Source organism: Brachycentrus maculatus, unplaced genomic scaffold (genome assembly GCF_059751285.1).
Source record: "Brachycentrus maculatus isolate JH-2025_06_01 unplaced genomic scaffold, ASM5975128v1 h1tg000294l, whole genome shotgun sequence".
NCBI lineage: Eukaryota > Metazoa > Arthropoda > Insecta > Trichoptera > Brachycentridae > Brachycentrus > Brachycentrus maculatus.
Window position 1 is genome coordinate 446,179 of NW_028281045.1, and position 27,089 is coordinate 473,267.

The 27,089-nt window shown below is 38.5% G+C and overlaps 1 protein-coding gene across 1 annotated transcript in view; it reads left to right on the plus strand.

Annotated features, from left to right (window-relative positions):
• Sdb (SAXO downstream of blistered) overlaps positions 1-26,636 on the plus strand; it is a 67,314-nt gene extending 40,678 nt beyond the window's left edge. The window contains exons 3-4 of the mRNA XM_088267412.1: positions 16,175-17,124; positions 17,291-26,636. Coding sequence (XP_088123538.1) covers positions 16,175-17,124; positions 17,291-26,208 — 9,868 coding nt within the window. The 3' untranslated portion in view covers positions 26,209-26,636. The remainder of the gene's footprint in view (positions 1-16,174; positions 17,125-17,290) is intronic.
• Positions 26,637-27,089: the final 453 nt, after the last annotated feature.

Sequence of the window (27,089 nt, forward strand, 5' to 3'; positions counted from 1 at the left end):
TATATTCGTATAATTACGTGTAAGTTTTTACGTTTTCCATCAATGAATCATCATTCGGCAGTCACTTTGTGGTAATATCTATCGATTTTGAAATTCAACTTTACTACGTAAATAGCAAGCACTACTAGTGTTAGATAATGATGTGGAATGCATCGAAACACGATAGATTTAAAGAAATAACGGTATTTAACAAAACTTAAATAATAAAAAAAAACTATTTTTCTTATAAAATAAAACTTTGAGTAGTGTGGTTGTCAATAATGGGTAGAATTGGTGAATGTTACACGTGTGTAAAGTGATCACTTAAACCAGCCTATGACGGTCGTAAGCCCCGTAAATGACCAGACTTCCATATTCTTCTTCATCTTTGATGAGATGTCAAAAAATAATATGAAAATAACTCCTGTAATTGGAGATAATCCAGATTTTGTGAACAAGTATTTGGACACACTCAAAATGTTGTAAAACTTTATAATTTTTTTTATATATTGTCAATTAACTGTTTAATTGTGAATTATTATTATCAGTATAAAAAATTTATTAAATTATGTCATTCTTATTTTTTTAACGTTATACAATAAAAGTGGTTAAAACACATGTTTTATCTTATAAAGTTTATTAAATGTACCACAAAGTATCTGCGAAAAACATTCAAGAAACTATTTTTCTACTTATTTTTTGTTAAATTTAAATATATTATGGTATTTACCAAGTAAAACTAAATTTAAAATCAATTTTTGAACTTATATTTTATTGTTTTTTCATTATTATACATGAGCTCATCTTTCAGTATCGGCGTAATTGTTTCCCAGCATTCGCTATCAACTATTTAATTGGCTTTTAATTCCAGACCACTTGAGGTTTCGAATCGCGAGAAGAAATCTCTCGCGATATTATTATTTCTAGTCGTTATTTTCGACACATTTACAACCCTAATTTTAAGTGTAGCTATTATCTTGTGCTAAAAAAACTCTGATAGAAAGTCTTTTATTGGTATGATCTAAAATTTGTATGCCTTAACTAAATCCGTCCGCCTTGATCTAAAATTTGTATGCCTTAACTAAATCCTGTCCGCCTCCGTAGTGTAATGGTCAGCACGCTCGGCTACCGTTCTAGAGGTCCCGGGTTCGATTCCCAAGGGGGGTAAAATAAATATAAGTGATTTTTTCACTGTCATATTTATTCAATACTACCCTGGACTGGTACCTGAAGCGGAGGGCTGATCACCTTTCCTTCATATGTAAACGATCAAGATAACTCTGCGTTTATATGACGCAGTGCCCTATGCACCATTGGGGTGCGGATAAGAGTTTTTAAAAACTAAATCCAGTAATTACAACCTATCTCTCGAAATAAACACACCATCTCAAGCCTTATAGGTAGATTATAGAAGAATTGAAAATAAAAATAAAAATTCCGACAAAACGATGCGTCAGTAATCCTATTATTACACAAACAGTTTTGGCACGATGGATTGAAATTATTTTTGCATTTATCCATATCAAATTTAAAGTATAAACTTAAGAAAATATCTAAATTAATGAACCCTACCATTTCGTGATTTTATATAAGTCTTGTATTTTCATTTCAAATATATATACATATATATTTTTTGCAATTATTTATTTGGCTGTCACCCAGTGAAATGATGTTTTTTTAAGAAAATATGTAAATCAATGAACCCTTTCATGTCGTGTTTTTAAATTAATCTTGAATTTGTCCACTTAAAATACAGGGTGGCACAAAATTAATGACCGTATCGGAAAATGTTATATATAATTTTTGTAAATGGCGTCGTACGTCATTCATATTTGAATTTTATGAACTAGACAGCTGCAGTATACAAACAGATTGATAAAACGGGCACAAATATCTATCAATACCGGCGGCAGCCACTTGACGGATGTCATATTTTTCGCTTTACAAAAAAGTGATGATCCAAATAAAGATTTGTGTCACTGAAAATATATTTTTCTTATTTCGTAAAAAAGTTATTCAAAAACCAAGTTGGATGATTAATTTTGTGCCACCCTGAATCTGTTTGTATACAACAGCTGTCTAGTTTACAATTCGCTCACTCCTTTCAACAACGTCATATATCAAAAATCGTCAATTTTCAGTTGTGCACGTTTTCGGAACTATATCCCAGCAAAAGCGGCGTATTTTTAACTTAATATTTACTCGCTACGGGGCAGAAAGTGTTGTTTTAGCTATACTAAATATTTTTTAAATGGAAAAAATACCTTAAGGTTTTACCTAAAAAGATCTGTTGCACAGTAAAAAGTTCAATAAGTGGCTTGATATTTATTTTTAACACATTTTATTATGTTTTTAAACATTAAAAACGGTCTCCTGAAAAATTAAGTTTTTATGATATATGACGTTGTTGAAAGGAGAGAGCGAAATGTCACATATGATTGACGTACGACGCCATTTGCAAAAACTGTAACATTTACCGATAGGATGATTAATTTTGCGCCACCTGTATAAACTGAAGAAAATATCTACATCAATGAACCCTATTATATCGTGTTTTTTCGTGAGTTTTGCTCGTTCCGCTGTATTAATTTTATGCATACCGTTTGCGGTCTAACAAAGTCGAATTTGATTAGGCGGAATAATAATTCCGCGATCTCCCATTTTGCATGTTTATGGTCCCGAGATTGGCCGAACGGTCCAGTACATTCCAGATTTATTGCACCGTCCTAAGTGTAGCAAATGGATGTGGGCGGTTTTGTAAGACGGGCATTGGTCATAGAATTATTCATCGTTTTATTTACTTAAGAGCCAGCTGTACCCAACCACGCAATGCTGTGACTCAGTCTGATCGAATGAAAATGAAAGAAAATAGAATACACGCAAAGATTTTTCATGATTCGTCCCTCCAAAAATTCCTGACCTATACGAAGATATAAATTTAATGATTACAAAGCCTTTGGTATTACTTTATATATTTTTTATTAGCTGTAAATATAAATCAGATATTCATACATTGTAAAAAAAATATTTGTATTTGAAAAAAAAATCGGCAGTCACCCAGTGAAAGGATGTTTTTGCCAGTGTCAAGTATAATTTTTATTTTCAAACATAATAATAATAGAAAATAATAATAACAATTAATACAAAATTTCATAGATTAAATGCGTTTAGCTTGATCATTTTAGAAATTATGACCGCGATTCTAAAATAAGGTTCAGATAAAATAAGGACATATAAGCTCCGTATAAAATAGGACATGTAAAATCCGAAAATTAAAAAAAAATGGTTACCTCTGCTGAAAATTATGAAACAAGGAAGGCAGTAACATAAGATATACGTACAATTGAGAAAGAAGAGGTAGAAGAAATTCTAGGAAAAATGATATGATGGACAGTTAGAATTCCAAGGATAAATATAAATTATTATAATATTTTCTTTTGATCACTAATTCCTCTGTTTTCGATCGGATATTTGTTTTATTTTAAAAATTTTAAATGGATTTTCTACTTAAATTTTTCCATATTTCAAGTATCCAAGGCATATATTTTTATTAGTGTAAGACGTCAATGTTACATCCTTAGAGTAAGTAATATTATCTTCAGCAACCATTTACAATCCTTTTTCATCTCAAATTAACATTAAGCAGGAGGAGATTTGTACATCAAAACATGTGCATGTACCATATCGCTCACTCCTTTCAAGAACGTCATAAATCAAAAATCGACAATTTTCAGTTGTGCATGTTTTTAGAATGCCCAGAAAATGTACTATATCCCAGTAAAAGAGGCATATTTTTATCTTAATATTTACCCGCTACAGGGCAGAAAGTGTTATTTTTGCATTTTGAAGAAAATGTATTGTTTACTTATTTTTTTAAATATACTAAATATTTTTCAAATGGAGAAAAACCCTTCAGGTTTTACCTAAAAAGATCTGCTGCGCAGTAAAAAGTTCAATAATTGGCTTGATATTTATTTTTTATACATTGTATTATATTCTTAAACTTTAAAAACGTTCTCCTGAAAAAAAAAGTATTTTGATTTATGACGTTCTTGAAAGGAGTGAGCGATATATGATATTGTACATTCCTTCGCACTCGAGACTAACCATGACGAAAGCAATTATTCACGATGCATACTTAATTTTTATGGTCATTTCGACATTGAACTCCCCCGCAGAACTCCATACTCTCATGGTGTGCCGAGTGTTTTTGCCTGGACTTTTTCACTGAAGAATCACATGAAATTATTGAAATATAACAATAAAAAATAATATAACACCAGTTTTTTGAGTTTATCAATATTAATACCACCGGTTTCGAAAACTATAGATGTTTTCATCGGCAGGTGAAAATACAAACTGTTGATGAGAACGTAGTGCTGTAGTTCTCAAAACTAGTCGTGTTTACATTAATAAACTCGAAAAATAGTTTTTTTTTATTAATTTCTTGAATGTTTTTCGCAGATACTTTGTGGCACATTTTATAAACTTTATAAAATTAAACAACTTTGCTTTAACCACTTTTTTTATTATTAGTATACTTTAAGCTACCGAAAAATAATAAAAAAAAACATTTAGAATTTTTACGGATTTTGTGGAAGATTTTGGTAAGGGGATGAACCATAATTAATTATGAGTATTTTAATGTTTTTAAGGAAAAGGTGATCACCTTTCCTTCATGTGTAAACGATCAAGATAACACTGCGTTTATATGACGCAGTGCCCTATGCACCATTGGGTGCGGATAAGGGTTTAAAAAAAATGTTTTTAATAATTTAGAATTTAATAAACCCTGATGATGACAAGGTTCTTTTCGAAACCGATAGGTTAAAGTGTACTAATGTTTTTTTTTATATTGAATTGTAAAAAATAAAAATTATACGATTGTATGAAGTAGAAATGAACAGAAATTGTATTAAACTGTACAAAAACGTGACTATATAAAATAAAATAAAAATAAACGCTCACATATTTTCTTAATAGCATTATCTGCTGAATTATTCCAAGCAAAAGTTATTAGTTTAATGTATTGAGTATTTGTCAACTATTATATTTAAATAAACAAATTCATAAATAACTTATCATGCATCTCTGACATCACCTTTTGCGTTGGAAAATTGCTTATTATATATAAATTACTGTACTTCTAAGAAACACCGCCCCTGCGGTGATGTGCATAGGTTCTGAATTGGCACGTACGATCGGACCACTCTTAGGACATTATGTCCAGTCACCAGCATCTCACATGCACTGATTAGACTCAGACCAATGTCTCGGACTGATTGACTTACTCAATGTCTATATATAGTAATGCTGTGACCATCTGATCGTCACAACATCAACTTTGATATATGTATAATCGCTCACTCCTTTCAACAACGTCATATATCAAAAATCGTCAATTTTCAGTTGTGCATGAGCACTGAAAATATATTTTTCTTATTCAGTAAAAAAGTTATTCAAACACAAAATTGAATGATTAATTTTGGGCCAGCCTGAATCTGTTTGTATACTACAGCTGTCTAGTTCACAAATCGTTCACTCCTTTCAACGTCATCATATATCAAAAATCGTCCATTTTCAGTTTTGTGCATGTTTTCGGAATGCCCAGAAAATGTACTATATCCCAGCAAAACCGGGATATTTTTAACTTAATATTTACCCGCTACAGGGCAGAAAGTGTTGGTCTTGCATTTTGAAGAAAATGTATTGTTTAATTATTTTTTTTAAATAAAATAAATATTTTTCAAATGGAGAAAAAAAAACATTCAGGTTTTATCCAAAAAGATCTGTTGCACAATAAAAAGTTCAATAAGTGGCTTAATATATATTTTTAATGTATTTTATTATATTTTTAAACATTTAAAACGATCTCCTGAAAAATCAAGTTTTTTGATATATGACGTTGTTGAAAGGAGTGAGCGTAATACACTCGAGTCATAACCAAAGGTAATAAATTTTAAAAAGAAACTTATATATTAATATTTATAATTCTTTTTCTAGTAAATTTTATATTTTTCTTTTCTATAAATACATCAATACTACCGAGATTTCTCTACGTTTTCCAATACTTTCTACGAATTTCAACTGTTTTTCTTACGGTCTTTAAACTACGAACTAGTTCATCGTCTTTCATTATTTTCTTATCCACTCTCTTTGAATTCATTATTTTTCTAACCCACTAATCATCGTACCGCTTCCCCGCAAGGATAGGCAGAGAGAATAGAATGCCACACCAATCTGCCTATACAAATTTGTATCATGGAGGCATGGTGATTAGTTTCGTGCTTCATGCTATATAAGTACATTTCAGGATAATATTAAATAAACTGTCTGTCATATGTCATACGTTGCATGTTTTCGGCAAAATAACTCCACCTTGGTAAGGCGACCTTTCTGTACTGTCGGCAGATTGGCAATTCAAACTGTACCCATGGTCACTAGGTTGCAATTCTGAAAACACCGACTGGTCAGCCATATGCATTCGAGAAGTCATCCTTGTGTATGTGCTAGCCGCGACAAACGTAAGATGGTGTTAGTCATATCATATATACATTTTTTTGTTACGTGTTCTTATATGTACACATCTGAGCGGTAATGTGAAGATAATGATGACAAAATTATATTGTTTGGTCACCGGAAAACATACATTTTGCCATTTGTTTCAACAGAGTGATTTTAAAACTGAAATTATTACTGCGAGCGCTCGTGCAACAATTGGTTTTATCTTTAAATTGGTTGTTATATACAATGTTTAAAGTGTGTCCAGGGTTGTGGTCCCGTGGTTAGTGTCGCGGACTCTTCAGTCAGACATTATAGGTTCGATCTCACTCTACCACAATTTGATACCTATTTTTATTAATAAGCCGCTTATGTTCACAGAAATATTATGAAATTGAAATATTTTTTAAAACAAAAATAATAAGAACAAATACATATTTCTCTTTTTTGTAAAAAAAAGTATACTCACAAGTTGTATTTATTCTTAAATTGATGAGATCTACATACCACATGTTACTTCGTCGACGACATCTATGGTTAAAATTAGAAGTGATTTTTTCATATATGGTGTGCAATTGTGTGTGTTATTGTGCGGGATGCCAGAGCAGGATATTTAAAAGAAATGCTTACTTACAGTTTGTTTATTGAAATAAATTCTTACACGATTTGATATTAACTTATTATAATTTATCTAATTGATTATTGAACTTTGAATGAAATATTAAGCTAAAATATACGTTCTTTAACAATCAAGCGATGGCAGGCGATTCTCGCCCCCGCGCTCCGGTTGGCTGCTTTTGTTGAATCCGCTCAGTGTTGTCAACCTGACAGTAGCAGTATAATTCAGTGTTGTCAACCTGACAACACCAAATGGCGTGGCCGGACGGCTACAAATATAAATAACCCCTAAGTAAAGCAAATCTTGAATTTGTGAACAAAAATTTAATGAAAAGTTTGATATAATTTTTCTAGGCAATCCCTAATATACATACTAATGTAAAATAACACCAAAAAGAATCTTACACACATTTTGTGAAGGTTTCTGCTCGTGAAGGTTTTGTTTCAAACACAGGTGTCGCCGACCAAAAAACATTTAGTAGATCTTTACAATTTAAGCATGAATATAACTTCTAAAAATTTGAGTAATGTGAATGGTGAATGTTACACAGTGTGTAAAGTCATCACTTAAACTAGCCAATGCCAGGTCGTAAGCCCTATAAATGCCCAAATTTCCATATTCTTCTTCTTTATCTATTCTGAGATATCAACAACAACATAAACTTCTTCTGGATAGCATTTGCTTAACGTTCCCATGATCATTAATTCGCTTTTCACACAAATAATATTTCATAGTGCAATTTTATGTATGTATGTATTTAATTATTCATACATACCATATGTATACATACACTGCCGTTCAAAACTAGCAACGAATTATAACCCAGTCTGAACAATGGAGCACGGTCATACCTTTCCCACATTTTTCTATTTGACTCGTACAGTTTGTATGTAAACTGAACGATTGAACCAATGTAGGTAGGTATGGTGAAACCTCTATATTCGTCATTAACCACTTAACAGTCGAATTCTGACGAGAAAATTTGCCGGTGCACGAAATCGTCAACATAAAGTCAACAAGACTGCCCGAACACCGCTCGGGTTAGTCAATAAAACAAATACAGAGTCGTCGAAAAATAATGCCAACATTTAAATTAACTATTATAAAAAATAATAACAAAAACCATTAGAGGTAATTCAATGGTTTTGATCTTATAAATATCGAGCCACTTATTGAACTTTTTAGTGTGCAACAGATCTTTTTAGGTAAAACCTGGATGTTTTTTGTCCATTTGAAAATATTTAGTATATTTAAAAAAATAAATAAACAATACCTTTTCTTCAAAATGCAAAAACAACACTTTCTGCCCTGTAGCGGGTAAATATTAAGTTAAAAATATTCCGCATTTGCTGGGATACTGTAGTACATTTTCGGGTCATTCCGAAAACATGCACAAGTGAAAATTGACGATTTTTGATGTATGATGTTGTGGAAAGGAGTGAGCGATATATGTATAAAAAACTACTATCAAGAAACCTACATCAAATGTATGTAGGATTCTTTCCAAATCGTATGCATTTGTTTATTATTTGTTATTCATTTAATATATTTACATTTTTATTTATAACATAATACATTTGATTCATTTATACATATGGAGAACTTTTATATTTCGATTCGCTGTGCCTCTCCATAAAAAAGACTGTGCTCTTGTGCTTGGAGAGGGACTTACACTTGTGGTTTAATGTTATATAATAAAAGATATAATAGTAGTACCAAAATTTTGATACCATCAAAACATAAATATTTTATCCATTTAAAACTGGCCTCTTTGTCTCGTCCTTGTTAAATAGGCGTAAATAATTTCTGTCCCCGTATTTTGGACGATCGATAAAATGTAAATAAATGATGCGATGTTTTTTGAATTCTCACGAATTTCATCCAGTCTAGGGTGTAGTTTTACTGTAGATATGTTATTATATTTCTTCATTGCAAAGGAAAAGTGGTATCCGTTTTCTTTAATTCTTTATCATATACCTGAACATTATTCATTTTATAGTACATATTTAAAACATATTCTTTGATCCATTTTTTTGACAGCATAAAATCGCAAAGCACACAAAAAGGCGTCCAACCTTAGCAAATTAAAAATGTAATATGCCTGATAATATTGACTTATATTGGGGACAGTGTACCAACATAACAAACAAACAAAAAACAAAATCGATGATCGAAATATGAAATGTCACCTTTTTAATATTTTTTCATTAACTGTATAAGTACATATATTTAAAAAAAAATAAACAAATTAAAAATATTTTTTTGTAGAGCCAAGCCACCTTGTGTGTCTTGTCGGTGGAGTTCTTTTTACATACGTTTTTTGTTGTTGTTTTTATCTATTTTAACCTTATCTAATATACACACACAATTTTTTTTTACAATTTTCATAGAATCAACTCTTGATCATTTCGTCAGCAACAAATTAAAAATGTTCGGAACGATATATTGAAGTGTTCGACGCCCATATTTATTGTTAATTCTTGGGACTATCAAACCTTCGTTGTGGGTAAACCGTATATCATGGTTGTGTACTAGAAGATTTCAATATTCTTGTGTAGTTTGTTGTTCAACGATGATACTCATCCACAAAATTCCAAGTAACTTTAAATGTTTTTATATAAAATATGGATTGTACCTTTGATTGTTTATATGACATTTTTTTAATGATTTAATTTCTCACCTCCGTCGGCAACAAATTAAAAATACCTTGTTTATTGTAAGTGCTGTGAGAAATACATGGTAGATGGCACGATATATAGTTTTGTTTGGTGCATTCGTTTGGGGTTCGGCTAGAATAAAATAGATTGTGAAAGGGTGCAGGGATAGGTATTGTGCTATGTAGGCCACACGCGGCCCCAAGTGGAAATTGTTGATTTTCGTGCCAGCTACGGAAAAATCGATCCTCGCGCTTGATACACGTGAACTGTACGAATCACCTACTCTTTATGGTACCCTGGTAGTTGAACCTCGAACTCTTCTCATATACTTCTTCTTCGTCTTCAAACCCTTATCCCTTATTTTCTCATTTCCTATATAAGATGTTTTTTATTATTATTTATTGTGCAACACTGCAGTACATATGAAATAAATTCGCTCTCTATATTTAGTTTTATTGTATTAGTACGTATATTTACCCGGAGCCAATGTATGTTAGTTTAGAGCAGATGGAATGCACTTTTCTGTTATAATTTATATGTAATAACTTATCGCTTGTACAAACGTTTATTTAACCTTGTATAGCAAGGAGTATATATGGAGCCAAAGTATAGTAGAAATTAAAAAAAAATCCTTGTCCTCACCCGATGGTGCATAGGGCACTGCATAATATAATCACAGTGTTATCTTAAACGTGTGTGAATATGAAGGTAAAATGAAGGAAAATATGAAGGAAAGGTGATTAGCTCTCCGCTTCAGGTATCAGTCCAGGGTAATGTTGAATAAATATTAGAGTGAAAAAATCACTTGTGTTTATTTGACCTCCCCCACTGGGAATCGAACCCAGAACGATAGCCGAGCGTTCTGACCATTACACTACGGAGGCGTACAATTACATATAAAAAGCAGTTAAAATTTAATATTTTCAAAAGCTGTCTTATAGATAATAATTTTTTTATTATAGGTGCCTCAACTTGAGATGAAACATCTATCATTTTTAAAAAATTCAATCTACTTTTTGAACTAACCCGAGCTAAGATACGAATCGTTCCCACTAACCTAAATCTTAAAATAGACGCGTAATCAACTCATTGTGAAATCCAGCGAAGATAACTCGCTGAAGAGATCAATAGGAATATTTTCGAATTGTTTGGTAATATATCCAAAATTAAACACGGTCATTGGATTGAATTCTACTTTTATTTGCAAATATATGATAATGATATGATCAATCGTTGAATTACTTCAAAACGCTCAAAGATTTTAAATGAACGAGCATTTTTACATTCAAATTTTTCTAACCCTAATCTGCAGGGTTCACACAATGGTGCATAGGGCACTGCATCGTGTAGAAGCAGTGTTATCTTGATCTTAAAATACGCGAAGAAAATGTAATCAGCTGTGCGCTTCAGGTACGAGTATTGGGTAATATTAAATAAATTTTAGAGTGAAAAATTACTTACATTTTTTTAAAACCGCCTTGGGAATCGAACCCGGGACCTCCAGGGCGGTAGCTGAACACGCTAACCACTGCACTACGAGGGCGGACAAATCTATAGCCGGTAAAAAGTAAGTGGGTCAAGGGTCTACTCTTTATTGACCACAGAAGACTGTAAATGTTTCATATAGATCGTTTACGGAAATATAAATCCGTGAATCGAAGTTTATTGTTCAAATTTACTTATTGCCAAATTTCAATAAAATAAATGGATTCGATCAGAAATCACGACTGCAAAAAGGATATAATAAATTTTCTGACAAATCCATTTTTAATTATCTTGGTATTTCGGGTGTCCAAACTTAAAACACAGTAAGGGACATTTTTTTGTAGTACGTTTTTTTTGCATTTTTGGACTAAGTAGAACCTACTTAGCCCAAAAATGTAAAAAAAACGTACTACAAAAAATGTCCCTTACTGTGTTTTGAGTTTGGACAGCCGATTTATTGACAGTCATTTGTAGTAAAAAAAATACAAAAATTCTATGTTTTTATTACTTCTTTATTGATTAAATTATTTGTTTTTTTTCTTAACCTTACCTCTAATCCTTTTTCCAACCAACCGAAGTGATACTGGTGAAAAATTTAACCTTATACAGCCGTTTAAAGTTAGAGGCCAAATAGTGCTTGTATGTACAAAATATCAGTAAAAAAATTAATAACGATCAATTAAATTATTTTATTTATAAGTAATTTATTCGCCGATTGCTTTGAAATTTTGATACAAAACTTTGTATTAAAATAACTTTTTCTTGGTGTAGGCCTTGTGGCCTGTTTTGGAGAGGGATTAGACTCCTGAGATGTCGGTTCCCAGCTGTCAGTCCATCTCTTTGGTGGTCTGCCCGGGAGTCGACTGCCTCGAGGTTGGCCGTGCAGTGCAATGTGGGGGAATCTGGATGGTTCCATTCTCCTCACATGTGCTTACCATTGTCTTCTACGTTAACTTAACCTGCCGACACCTAACGACATCTTTGAGCTCACATATTTCTCTTACCCTGGTGTTCCTTATTCTCTTTCGTAGACTTTTGCCAGATATGTTCTTTAGAGTCTCGAACCCGGGACCTCCAGTACGGTAGCTGGGCGTGCTGACCACGGAGGCGGACAAATCTGCGCCGTATCAAATAGAACAGTTTTAATATTCTATAGACGTCATTCTCGCTGAGCAATTTTTGTCTACTGTTATCACGTGTCGCTTCACACTCGTCTTATCTAGCAACTATGAGACGTTCATTCAATATCAAAGTAAATAAATATTACTCAAAGCGTACTTGGGTACATTTTATGAATAATTCATTGATGGTGTTGCGTTAGTGCTATATGAATATATTTTATTATCATACCTACTTTCGATTTCAATACATAAGTAATGAAAACAAGTACATGTTAAGAAATATTTGGGCAGTTCAAATTTGGATGGACTTCATTCAAATATTATTTTTTAAACGTTTCAGACGTATTTCCACGCACAGAATATGTATTGAATTTTTTTTAATAACATGTTCTGAAAAAATATTTTTGTATATTTTTTTTAACTCAACCACACTCTTCTTTTCAAAACCATATATTTATTTCGAAGAAAAACGTATTTTTTTAAATATAAAAACCATATTTTCGGCAAAAATTCAATTACGTTGAACGTTATCTGGGTTTTTTTAAACCCAGGCCCAGGTAACGAAACCCAGTCTTTTTTTAGAAAATAAAGCTGTTGATTATTCTGCCTTAATAGTGGTTTAAATTTATTATTAGTAAAGATTTATCTTGATAAAATTTTAATTCCTTTTTAATTCCTTACCTTTCAATAACTCTTTTCATTTCTAAGCCATATATTTATTTCGAATAAAAAGTTTTTTTTATGAAAAAAATTAATTAGATTAAATGCTATCTGGGTTTAAAGAAAGTTAAGTAGCGATTTATTGTATATTTGGCCTTAAAATACAACCGTGGCACGAAAATCTCTGTAAAGTTTGTCCATTTAAAAGAAATTTTGATTTCAAAGAAATATGTATTGGAATGACAATTTGATGTGATTTGAGAGAATTTTGAGAGAGTTTTGAGAGATTTGAGAGAATTTAATAAGAATTGAATATTGGGAAGAGAATAAAATATTGGAAAAAGAAATACATATGTACAATATTGGAAAGAATACAAAAGAACGGATATTTTAGAAAGACTTTCAAAACAAGGCATTAATGATCTTAACTTCTGATTAAGTCATTAAGAAAATGAACACATTATTTCCACCGTTGCTCAGCGTTGCATAACGGAAGATGCACAAGATTCGTTAACAGAGAAAGTAATCGCTTCTTCGTAAATCGTCACACGGAATTTCCAGATACAATTGATTTCAGTTTGACAGAGGGGTCGAAATAAAAACTTTTTTTTTCTTCTAATCTTCTTCTGTTAGTGCCATATCATGTCCCCCTGATGTCGACTATCAGTTGAGAGTAATTGTTCTTGTCTTGGGCAGCTCTAAACAGCGCCTCGACGGTCCTGATCCCCCTCCAATTTCGTATACACTCAGACCTCGCTTTGCGTCGTTTCACTTTCGGCGTTTTTTCGAATTTGCACCGTTACTGAATTTAGACTCATTTTCGCTATCTTTGATGTTTATATGATTTCCAATGGAAAATAGCAATTCACTTTGCGTTGTTTCAATTTGCGTCGCGATATTTTGGAACGTATCAACGACGCAAAGTGAGGTCTTAGCCAGGAGATCTGTCTTCTGCTTTTTCTTCTAATAATTATTCTATAACACCCTGGACTGGTATCTTAAGCGCAGGACGATTTTTTAGACGGGAGTTGCATTTATTATTTACCTTGCTTATAACACCCAGACCAATTGAAAAAAATACCATATCTTGAATTCATTTTGTAATTGCCGGGAATCGAAACCCGCGACGCCAGTTTCGCAGTCGAGCGTCTACCCAACCACGCTACGGCACCCGTCTTCTTCTGCCAGACATTAATTAAGCAGTAATACCAATCACAGTGAAGAATTATCCTCGGCATTTTTCAAACACTGTTTATTAATATTTTATGGTATTTGTTTATTAATGTATAGTATCGTATACGAGCGCATGCTCGCTGCGCCAATACATCTTGGTATAGAGTTTGTACAAGTATTGTTCTACCGGAGCCTGAATATTTAGTTTCAGCTTTCAGGAATTCAGTGGCAGCCTTGCGCTGGGCTGAAAAGGTGCTATGGCACCTCGCGTCACGTTGTTTTTGAAGCCTGTAACGTAAAAACACATCATATGTATTCAAAGTGAACCTTTAAATCATTTTGTGATCGATCAGCACTTTAATTTATCGATCTACATACATTAATTATTGTATGTATCGCGTTAGTTATTTTTGTGACAGAGCTTTATTTCAGTATGCTGACACCTGTGTTCTTCATATTTTTTTTTATAAATTTGTTTTTAATTCATCTTTGCTATAATAAATCTTCCAACGTATTCCTTAGAAGCTGTGTAAATGAACGAATTCTCGATATCTAAGTAGTACATCGTATTGAATGGTCATTATTATGTTTTTATAAAAAAAATCAACCATAAAAATAACTATAATTAGAATATATTATATATGAAATTTTAAAAATGTCGTGTGCTTTTATATTTCTTAAACACTACCCTATATCGTTTTGATTTAAAATCGGCAAAATATATTTCTCACTTGCAAAAAGCTAAAATTCCCATATTTTAGGCTATATTTCTAATCATTTCTTATGTTCTAAGTTATAATGAAATAATAATGTTAACATTTATTTAAATACGACGTTTCGACCGTTTTAAAAACTAATCTAATTCTTCTTTAATTCCTTATCCGCACCCAATGGTGCATAGGGCACTGCATCGTATAGAATCGGTGTTATCTTGATCGTTAAATACACGAAGGAAAGGTGATCAGCCTTACGCTTAGTCCAGGGTAATATTGAATAAATACTAGGGTGAAAAATCACTTTACATATTTATTTTGACCCTCCTGGGAATCGAACCCGGATCCTAAAGCACGATAGCTTAACGCGCTAACCACTACACTATGGAGTTTGTAGTATTAGTACACGATGTTTATTGTATATCATTTTCTTGAGTGAAAATAAAATTTTATAATAATTTTCATTTCCCTATATGTCAGCATAGATACATTGAAAATGAACATGATCAGGGTATTGACGTTTTACTATTATTGATTTGTAATTGCATTGTACTTACCTAAGTATTCTTCGATCGTAAAAGCTGAGCTGAGCTGTAAAAATACCAAATTAATTTCAATCATATAATCGTAAATTGGGAATCATGTAAACCTTGAAATAAATACCAGACTAGGTAAACTTTCGAATGGGGATATGTAATTAGAAGTGATTTACCCAATTTGCAGAGAAAACTCTGACAAAGGAACTTTGCCACGCAACTCTACGGTGAAATCCCAATAGTGCCCATAATAATAATCATTACAACGCCAAATTTTGTTTCGTAAATTACAAAATTAGCCGTGAATATCTGATTCGCTCGTCATGCCAGTGAGGTAGGGAAGGCGAAGTGACTGTTGGATCGCGCCAGCGGCGTGCGTGTCGCGGGGTATTGGGTGTTTTGTGTTTTATTCGTTCGGCGATGATCCTGTCGGCCGACGATGAGTCGATATGACGGCCGTGCTCCGGCTGCCCCCCATCCCCGAGCAGCGCGCCTACACCCCTACGGCTCCCGTCGCGCTCTACTCTCATCCCAAGGGACTCTACGTCTGGAATAAGGGGAAGAGGCGGTAAATCTCACTCTCCTCCCGTGATCACATACCATCGCCTTAGCTTTGATGTAGTTAAAAGCGGTTTAAGCTGTTGGGAGTACGAAATATTCGGGACTGCCGATATTTTTTGCCGGTATTAGAATGTTATCGCGGTTATTAATATCGCTTCTTTCTTTCCAGACGTCACCGCTGCCCCCACGATGAGCAGCCGGAGCCGATGTTCGTGGACAGTACCGCGGACCTGACGACCGCCTACAGAAGGGAATACGATGAGAAGCACGTGGACATATTCCGGCCCACCAAGCCGCAGGACCATCTGCACCCAGAAGGAGAGTTCGTCACTCCGGAGAAAGACCAATGGAAACCGGCCGAGAGGCCCGAGGTCAAGAGACCTAGAGACAACCTCAGGCCGGAGGGCGAATTCGAGAGGCCGCATCCGGAGAAATGGCGTCCGGGAGAAAGAGCCGACGTGAAAAGGCCGGAAGACAATCTCCGACCCGAAGGCGACTTCACCACTCCCAAAAAGGAACCGTGGCAACCCGGCGACAGGGCTCCGGTCAAGAAACCGACCGATAACCTCAAACCGGAAGGAGAATTCACGAGAAAGGAACCGGAAAAATGGAGACCCGGCGAAAGGCCGGACGCGAAGAGACCCGAAGACAATCTGAGACCGGAAGGAGAGTTCGACAGGCCGTCCCCTCAGCGCTGGAGCCCCGGGGATCGCGCTCCGGTCAAGAAACCTCAGGATAACTTGAAACCGGAAGGCGATTTCAGAACGCCGGAAAAGCCGGAATGGGCTCCGGCCGAAAGGCCCAAGATGAAGAAGCCTGAAGACAATCTGAAGCCGGAGGGAGAATTCGACAGGCCTCAGAAGCCCGGCTGGGGGCCCGCGGAGCGGCCGCAACCCAAGCGGCCTTCCGACAACCTGAAGCCCGAAGGGACGTTCGAGAGACCGGAGCCGAAGGAATTCACTCCGGCCGAAAAGGTCTACGGAAAGAAGCCTCAGGATAATTTGTTCCCGGAGGGCGAGTTCACCAGAAAAACTACTACCACTGAGGAGTACGTGCGAGGAGACAGAGCCGACATCGTCAGGAGGCAGGACAATATCATCGTTGGAGGTGAATTCACTGGTGAGTAGGATTTAAATTTTTATTACTGATTCATACTTGTATATGAAATTTGCATACAAATAAATTTATAATCTTTGTAATACCAAAACTGTTTGGAGCATTCAAATTATTTGGTTACGAAAAATGATTTAAAATCAAGATGTTCACGCTGGTGCTCTCATTTCAGATATCACGACAAGCAGGAGAGAATACCGAGGAGAGCCCACGGAGCGCCCGACTCCCGTCAGGCGAAACACGTGGACGAAGCTCGAAGGAGAAATGATCACAGATACCACGTCACGTTCCGAATACATCGATCATACTCTGAATTCCGTTATCGAAAAGACGACGATTGTAAAATCGCGCGAAGACAACTTACGTACAGAGGGAGAAACTCACTTTGTCACTTCGAACCAAGTGGATTTCACCGAGAAAACGGGTGAAATTGACAGAACCCAGAGACGAAGAACGTGGACGAAGGAAGATGTTGAAAAATTCTACTCTACGAATAATCAAATCACGTCTACTACGTCTCGAGAAGTTTATAAGCCATCCATAGGTGAACGTCCTGACGCCAAAAAACCAGTGGATAACCTACGTCCGGAAGGCGAATTTCAGAGGCCAGAAAAACAACCCTGGAGTCCCGCGGAAAAGCAAGTCCAAAAGAAACCCAAGGACAACCTGTTCCCGGAAGGCGATTTTGAAAGCCCCAAGCCGACTGAGTGGCGACCGGCCGAGCGCCCCAAACAAAAGAAACCTTCGGATAATTTATACCCTGAGGGTGACTTTGAACGTCCCAAGCAACCCGAATACAAAAAGGGCGAAAGACTATCGCCGAGTAAACCATCTGATAATTTGAGACCGGAAGGTGATTTTGAGAGACCCGAAAAGGACAAGTATCGTCCGGGTGAACGTCCCGAAGCTAAGAAGCCTTCGGATAATCTGAGGCCCGAAGGTGATTTTGAAAGACCCGATAAACCAGGATGGAGTCCCGCAGAGCGCCCGAGTCAGAAGAAACCAAAGGACAATTTGTATCCGGAAGGTGATTTCCAACAGCCGGAACATAAACCGTGGTCACCGGCTGAGCGACCGAAGCAAAAGAAACCGTCGGATAATTTGTATCCAGAAGGTGAATTCGAAAGGCCGAGGCAGCCCGAATATAAGAAAGGTGAAAGGCCTTCTCCGTCCAAGCCTTCTGATAATTTGAAACCCGAAGGTGATTTTGAAAGACCCGAAAAGGATAAGTATCGTCCGGGTGAACGCCCTGAAGCTAAAAAGCCTTCGGATAATCTGAGGCCCGAAGGTGACTTTGAAAGGCCCGATAAACCAGGATGGAGTCCCGCAGAGCGACCGAGTCAGAAGAAACCAAAAGATAATTTGTATCCCGAAGGCGACTTCCAAAAGCCAGAAGAAAAAACATGGTCGCCTGCTGAAAGGCCAAAGCAAAAGAAACCTACAGATAATCTTTATCCAGAGGGAGAATTCGATAGGCCCAAGCAGCCTGAATACCGCAAAGGAGATCGTCCTTCACCTAGCAAACCATCAGACAACTTGCGACCTGAAGGAGATTTCGAAAGACCCGAGAAAACAAAGTATCGTCCTGGGGAGCGTCCAGAGGCTAAAAAGCCCTCTGATAATTTGAAACCCGAAGGTGAATTCGAAAGACCAGACAAACCAGGCTGGAGTCCTGCCGAGAGACCTACGCAGAAGAAACCAAAGGATAATTTATATCCAGAAGGAGACTTCCAAAAACCGGATGAAAAGCCATGGACTCCGGCAGAAAGGCCAAAGCAAAAGAAACCAACTGACAATTTATATCCTGAAGGTGACTTTGAACGTCCCAAGCAACAAGAATATAAGAAAGGTGAACGTCCATCCCCGAGCAAGCCTTCTGATAATTTACGACCCGAAGGTGATTTTGAAAGACCAGAAAAAGAGAAGTATCGTCCTAGTGAACGTCCTGAAGCTAAAAAGCCTACTGATAACCTGAAGCCTGAAGGTGACTTCGAAAGACCGGATAAACCTGGATGGAGTCCAGCCGAAAGGCCTACACAGAAGAAGCCCAAGGATAATTTGTATCCTGAAGGAGACTTCCAACAACCGGAAGAAAAACCGTGGACACCAGCAGAAAGGCCAAAGCAAAAGAAACCTACTGATAATCTTTACCCTGAAGGTGATTTTGAACGACCCAAGCAACCTGAATACAAAAAAGGTGAAAGACCATTGCCAAGTAAACCATCTGATAATTTGAGACCAGAAGGAGATTTCGAAAGACCCGAAAAGACAAAGTATCGTCCTGGAGAGCGTCCAGAAGCTAAAAAACCTTCGGATAATCTGAAGCCTGAGGGTGATTTTGAAAGACCAGACAAACCTGGCTGGAGTCCCGCTGAGAGACCTACTCAGAAGAAACCAAAAGATAATTTGTATCCTGAAGGAGACTTCCAAAAACCAGATGAAAAACCATGGACTCCGGCAGAAAGGCCGAAGCAAAAGAAACCTACTGACAATCTATACCCTGAAGGCGACTTTGAACGTCCAAAGCAACAAGAATATAAGAAAGGCGAACGTCCATCTCCTAGCAAACCTTCTGATAATTTACGACCAGAGGGTGATTTTGAAAGACCAGAAAAGGATAAATATCGTCCAGCTGAACGCCCTGAAGCTAAAAAGCCTACAGATAATCTTAGACCTGAAGGTGATTTCGAAAGACCAGATAAGCCGGGATGGAGCCCAGCCGAAAGGCCTTTGCAGAAAAAGCCGAAGGATAATTTGTTCCCTGAAGGAGAATTTGAGAAACCGGAGCATCAGCCATGGTCACCAGCCGAACGTCCCAAGCAAAGCAAACCCTCTGATAATTTGAGACCAGAAGGAGATTTTGAAAGACCTGAAAAAGATAAATATCGTCCATCGCAGCGACCCGATGCGGTGAAACCAACTGATAATCTTCGGCCGGAAGGTGATTTTGAGCGTCCCGAGAAACAAGGTTGGAGTCCGGCAGATCGCCCCACTCAGAAAAAACCGAAAGACAACCTATTTCCCGAAGGTGAATTCCAACAGCCTGAACATCAACCTTGGTCACCGGCAGAAAGGCCAAAACAGCATAAACCTTCTGATAATCTTAAACCGGAAGGAGATTTCCAACGACCAGAAAAAGAGAAATTCCGTCCAGGTGAAAGGCCGGAGGCAAAGAGACCTACGGACAATCTTAGACCAGAAGGCGATTTCGAAAGGCCGGACAAACCCGGATGGAGTCCAGCTGAAAGACCAACACAGAAAAAACCTAAGGATAATTTGTATCCTGAAGGAGATTTCCAGCAACCGGAAGAAAAGTCATGGACACCAGCGGAGAGGCCGAAACAAAAGAAACCCTCTGATAATCTTTATCCTGAAGGTGACTTTGAACGTCCCAAGCAACCAGAATATAAGAAGGGTGAGAGACCATCACCAAGTAAGCCATCTGATAATTTACGTCCAGAAGGGGACTTTGAGAGACCTGAAAAAGAGAAGTATCGTCCTAGTGAACGCCCAGAAGCTAAAAGGCCAACTGATAATTTAAGACCCGAAGGTGACTTTGAAAGACCAGATAAACCTGGATGGAGTCCTGCGGAGAGACCTACGCAAAAGAAACCAAAGGATAATTTATATCCTGAAGGAGACTTCCAGAAACCGGATGAAAAAACATGGTCACCTGCTGAAAGGCCAAAGCAAAAGAAACCTACTGACAATTTATATCCTGAAGGTGACTTTGAACGTCCCAAGCAACAAGAATATAAGAAAGGCGAACGTCCTTCCCCGAGCAAGCCTTCTGATAATTTACGACCAGAGGGTGATTTTGAAAGGCCAGAAAAAGAGAAATATCGTCCTAGTGAACGCCCAGAAGCTAAAAGGCCAACTGATAATTTGAAACCCGAAGGTGATTTTGAAAGACCTGACAAACCTGGGTGGAGTCCTGCGGAGAGACCTACGCAGAAGAAACCAAAGGATAATTTGTATCCTGAAGGAGACTTCCAGAAACCGGATGAAAAAACATGGTCACCTGCTGAAAGGCCAAAGCAAAAGAAACCTACTGACAATTTATATCCTGAAGGTGACTTTGAACGTCCCAAGCAACAAGAATATAAGAAAGGCGAACGTCCTTCCCCGAGCAAACCTTCCGATAATTTAAGACCTGAGGGTGATTTCGAGAGACCAGAAAAAGAGAAGTATCGTCCTAGTGAACGCCCTGAAGCTAAAAAGCCTACTGATAACCTGAAGCCCGAAGGTGATTTCGAAAGACCAGACAAACCTGGGTGGACTCCAGCTGAAAGACCTACACAGAAGAAGCCCAAGGATAATTTGTATCCTGAAGGCGACTTCCAGCAACCAGAAGAAAAAACATGGTCGCCTGCTGAAAGGCCAAAGCAAAAGAAACCTACAGATAATCTTTATCCAGAGGGAGAATTCGATAGGCCCAAGCAGCCTGAATACCGCAAAGGAGATCGTCCTTCACCTAGCAAACCATCAGACAACTTGCGACCTGAAGGAGATTTCGAAAGACCCGAGAAAACAAAGTATCGTCCTGGGGAGCGTCCAGAGGCTAAAAAGCCCTCTGATAATTTGAAACCTGAAGGCGAATTCGAAAGACCAGACAAACCAGGCTGGAGTCCAGCCGAGAGGCCTACGCAGAAGAAACCCAAGGACAATTTGTATCCGGAGGGAGATTTCCAACAGCCAGAACACCAGGCATGGTCACCTGCCGAGAGGCCGAAACAGAAGAAGCCTTCCGATAATTTGTACCCAGAGGGTGATTTCGAAAGACCAGAAAAAGAGAAGTATCGTTCTAGTGAACGCCCAGAAGCTAAAAAGCCTACTGATAACCTGAAGCCCGAAGGTGACTTTGAAAGACCCGATAAACCCGGATGGAGTCCAGCCGAGAGACCTACACAGAAAAAGCCAAAGGATAATCTTTTCCCCGAAGGAGAATTTGAGAAACCGGAGCACCAACAATGGTCACCTGCTGAACGTCCGAAACAAAATAAACCTACTGATAATTTGAGACCCGAAGGAGAATTTGAAAGACCGACACCTTCTAAAGTCGGTCCTGGTGAAAAGCGAACTCTCATCAAACATGTTGATAATCTTAAAACGGAAGGTGAAATCGAAGCGTATCGCCGAAACAGAGATGATTACTTGCAAACTACGGTAATCGATAAAGCGGAAATCGTCCGACGTGAAGACAATCTTCGGATGGAGGGAGAATTTGTGGAGATGCGATCTCGTGATGATTATTCGGTCAAGAAAATTACCGAACGCGTCCAGCAAGTGCGACACGAAGACAACCTAAAAACCGAAGGGTATTTCGAACGACCGGAAAAGATCGAGTACAAGCCCGGCGAACGGCCCGTTCAGAAGAGACCGCAGGATAATCTCAAACCGGAAGGGGAATTCGAGCGTCCGTCTCAACCGGAATTCGGTCCGGGAGAGAGAAGAACTCCCATAAAGCATTCGGACAATCTTCGGCCCGAAGGTACGTTTGAGCGTCCGAAACACGGCGAATACCAACCTGCAGAAAGACCTACCCAAAAGAAGCCGCAAGATAATTTGCATCCCGAAGGAGAATTCGAAAGGCCTTCTCAACCAAAATACGGTCCGGGAGAAAGACGCACGCCGATCAAGCACTCTGATAATCTCCGCCCGGAAGGTGAGTTCGAAAGGCGTAAACCGGATGAATATAAACCGGCAGATAGACCGGTGCAAAAGAAACCGCAGGACAATTTACATCCCGAGGGAGAGTTTGTCAGACCGTCTCAAGCGGAATATGGACCGGGCGAGAGAAGAACACCGATCAGACATTCTGACAATCTTCATCCTGAAGGTGCGTTCGAACGTCCTAAGCAGGACGAGTTCACGCCCGCGGAACGACCGACACAAAAGAAACCGCAAGACAACTTGCACCCCGAAGGTGAATTTGAAAGACCGTCACAACCAAAATACGGCCCGGGAGAAAGAAGAACACCGATCAGACACTCCGATAATCTCCATCCGGAAGGCGAGTTCGAAAGGCGTAAACCGGATGAGTATAAACCGGCGGAACGACCGACTCAAAAGAAACCCCAAGATAATTTGAGGCCCGAAGGCGAATTTGAAAAGCGACCCGAACCGGAATACGGTCCCGGCGAGAGGCGGACACCCATCAGACATGCGGACAACCTCCGTACCGAGGGAGAGTTCCAACGCCCCGAGCACAGCGAATTCCAACCAGCAGAAAGACCGACTCAGAAGAAACCTCGAGACAACTTACATCCGGAAGGGGAATTCGAAAGACCTTCGCAGCCGAAGTACGGTCCGGGAGAAAGAAGGTCTCCTATTAAGCATTCCGATAATCTAAAACCAGAAGGCGAATTTGTCGGACGTCCGAAAGACGATTACAAACCTATTCAAGGAGAGAGGTACGAAGTCGTTAGACGCGAAGACCACCTGAAAATGGAGGGCGAAATGGATGTTCACAGATCGAGGGACGATTACAAAAATATTTCCGTCATCGAAAAGGTAGTCGTTAAGAAACACGAAGACAACATTAAAATTGAAGGTGAATTTACAGATTTGAGATCCCGCAACGATTACAGAGTAGTCAAGGGAGAGCGAGTGGTTATTAAAAAACCGGAAGATAATCTCAAACCCGAAGGTGAATTTGTTCGACGAATCGTCGAAGAAACAGGTCCCGGTGAAAGGAGAACGCTCATCAGACAGGAAGATAACTTGAGAACGGAAGGAGAATTCGTCGACCACCGCTCGAGGAACGATTACTCGGTGATCCGGGGCGAACGAGTCGACGTCACACGCCGCGAAGACAACCTCAAGATGGAAGGAGAGTTTATAGATATGAGACACCGAAATGATTATAGAATCGTGAAAGGCGAAAGGGCCGACGTCGTGAGACATACTGATAATTTGAAGATGGAAGGGGAATTCGTAGACAGACGTTCATCCGACGAATATACAGTACGAAAGGGAGAACGAGTCGACGTTATCAGAAGAGAAGACAACTTGAAAATGGAGGGAAGCTTCCACGATCACAAGCGAAGAGACGATTACAAAACGGTGACATCCGAAAAGGTAACGGTGGTGGTTCACGAAGATAATTTGAAACTAGAGGGAGAATTTGAAAAACATACCCCAGTCAAAGCCGGTCCCGGTGAGCGTCGAACTCCCATCAGGCATCCCGATAACTTGAAAACGGAAGGAGAATTCACCCGTCCCGAAACCGAGAAATGGGGACCCGGCAGTCGACCAGATATAAAGAAGCCGAAAGATAACTTGCATCCGGAGGGTCACTTCGAAAGGCCGACTCAGAGTCAATGGGAACCCGCCGAGAGGGCGACTGTTGTCAAACACCCGGATAATTTACATCTCGAGGGCGATTTTGAAAAACGCACCCCCCAGAAATGGGCTCCGGGAGATCGTCCCGAGATGAAAAAGCCCAAAGATCATCTGAAACCCGAAGGTGAATTTGAGAAACACGAACCGACCAAAATCGGTCCCGGCGAAAGGAGGTCACCCATTAAGCACGCTGACAATTTGTTCCTGGAAGGCGATATGGAGAAAAGAACGCCGGGCAAATGGAATCCGGGAGAGAGGCCTGCCATGAAAAAACCGCAAGATAACTTGAAACCGGAAGGTGATTTCGACGGTCGCCGACAACGCGTTTCCGAAACTACCGTACGAGGGGAAAGAGCCGAAATAAGAAAACACGAAGACACCTTGAGAGTCGGTTCGGGTACTATGGAGATGACATCTGTCAGCAAGCAAACGTTCCAATCTACTCCGAAACAGGACACTCGGCCCGCTGCCGGCCAAACATTGGTGAACCGAAGGCGGCATATGGAGTCCAGTATCTCCCTAGGAGAGGATAGAACGACCATGAAAACCACGAACCAATCCAACTACAACACCTACACCAAACGAACGGTCAAAGAAAACTCGCAGAGGATGTCTCAGGAACGCGAGGTGCAGAACGTGCAGGATATCGATCGTTCGACGAGCACGTCCACCAAGTCTCACACTACCGATGATGGAAAAACGGTGATTGTTACTAAAACCACCACTACGTCTGGCCAGAAGGTCATCGGCCAGCAACATCACGGAAATCAAACAAGCAGCAATTTGATATCGAACGAATCACATCAAAGAGTAATCAGCGGAGAAACCGATCAAATAAATTCCGGTTCCGTGACAATCCACAAAGATGCGAAGAATTCTCAAGCGAGTAATGAACTCATCAAATCGTCACGCATCTCCGAAAGAGAACAGAGGGGCGGATCCTCCCATATCATCAGAGAAACAACTCAGCAAAGTCAAAGTCAAAATCATATTCAGTCCAAGAGCTCGTCCCAGACTCGAGTCGTGCAAAGTTCCGCTGCCGAAGAACGGAATATTATCACGGGTCAAAGTCATTCGAGAACGGTGGTGGACGGATCTCAGTCCGGGCATCATAGAAAAATGTCCCAATTGACATCTACCAGCGATGTGAACAATGCGGTACTTCATCGCAGAGGGATGACCACATCTACGGAGGCCCTGCACTCCATGAGCTCGGCCGCCGCGGCGCAGAGGAGAAGCATCAGCAACCTCACCGAGCAGGGACAGTACATAAGCAATTCCCACAATACAGAGCGAAGGAGCTTGAGCACCATGCATCACTCCGCGAGAGAGAATTCCAGCGTTATCAACCAACAGTGCGAGGTTCACGGATCGAACCGCAACTCCAGGCGCGACGGCCAGTCTACCATCACCAGCTACCAAGTGATAGAGCGACCGCAGAAGATCGTCCGCAGGGACAACTTGAGCGTCGGAGGCCAATTCTACGGGCGCTCGGAGGCCAACTCTTACGGCAACTTCGCCAAGACCTCGGTGAACCAGGTGGAGAGGGTGACCAGGCGGTCCAACACCTCCCACATCTCCTTGGGAGAGTCTTCGGTAGTAACGGGCACGAGCTACAAGAAAGAATATGTTCCGCGAGTGACGGGGCCGTGTCCCGCCGCTCTGATAGAGACGCCCAAAGGTCCGTTCAAGCACACTCGCGATACCAAGACCCACAAGTTCTATCTGCCCAAAGTAACTAACTAACTCGGGTCGTCCTCACTAATCCATTCCATTATCATTTTGCTCTAATTCCACAGTGAGGTGGAAAATGCCTAACATCTGTGATAAAATTACCCTTTAATAATTGGTACATTAACCTTTTTTATAAAATCATCGCTGAGGAAGCATTTTCTGAAATTTGCGGTTTAACATTTTGATAAATATTTTATAAAATTGTTATTAAAGAGATTTAAAGCACGTTTATTATATTATGTTTATTATTGATATTTTTAAAGGATGCATTATATTATTCCTTTTGCTTGTTTGCCATTTTTATATTCTTTTACTAACAACGTTCTATGTTAAACACAATAATGTTGATTTATTGTTAATTTTATAAGTTTTCTTTTATTGTATTTGTAATGTTTTATTTTATGCTTTTTATTCCAAAATAAACGCACACTTTCACATGATTTTATGTTTTATTTTATTTTTTTACTTTACACCGGTGCACCTTGGTTTTTACTTATGTTTTTGAAAAAATGCTTGAAGAAACAAAACTGAATGCCGTCCACAAAAGACAGAAGTATTTAAATGATTTATTATAAGTGTAGATAAAAAAATGTTATCTAGTTTACTTTAGGGGCATTGCAATGTAGTATTTTCATATATAATTTCTTTTACCATAAATTCTTTATTTCTAAAAAAAAATGAAAATAAGACTAATGTAAATTGATAATAATATGTAGTATGTTATTTTAACCCTTCGTCCGCCTCCGTAGTGTAATGGTTAGCACGCTCGGCTACCGTTCTGGAGGTCCCGGGTTCGATTCCCAGGGGGGGTAAAATAAATATAAGTGATTTTTTCACTGTCATATTTATTCAATATTACCCTGGACTGGTACCTGAAGCGGAGGGCTGATCAC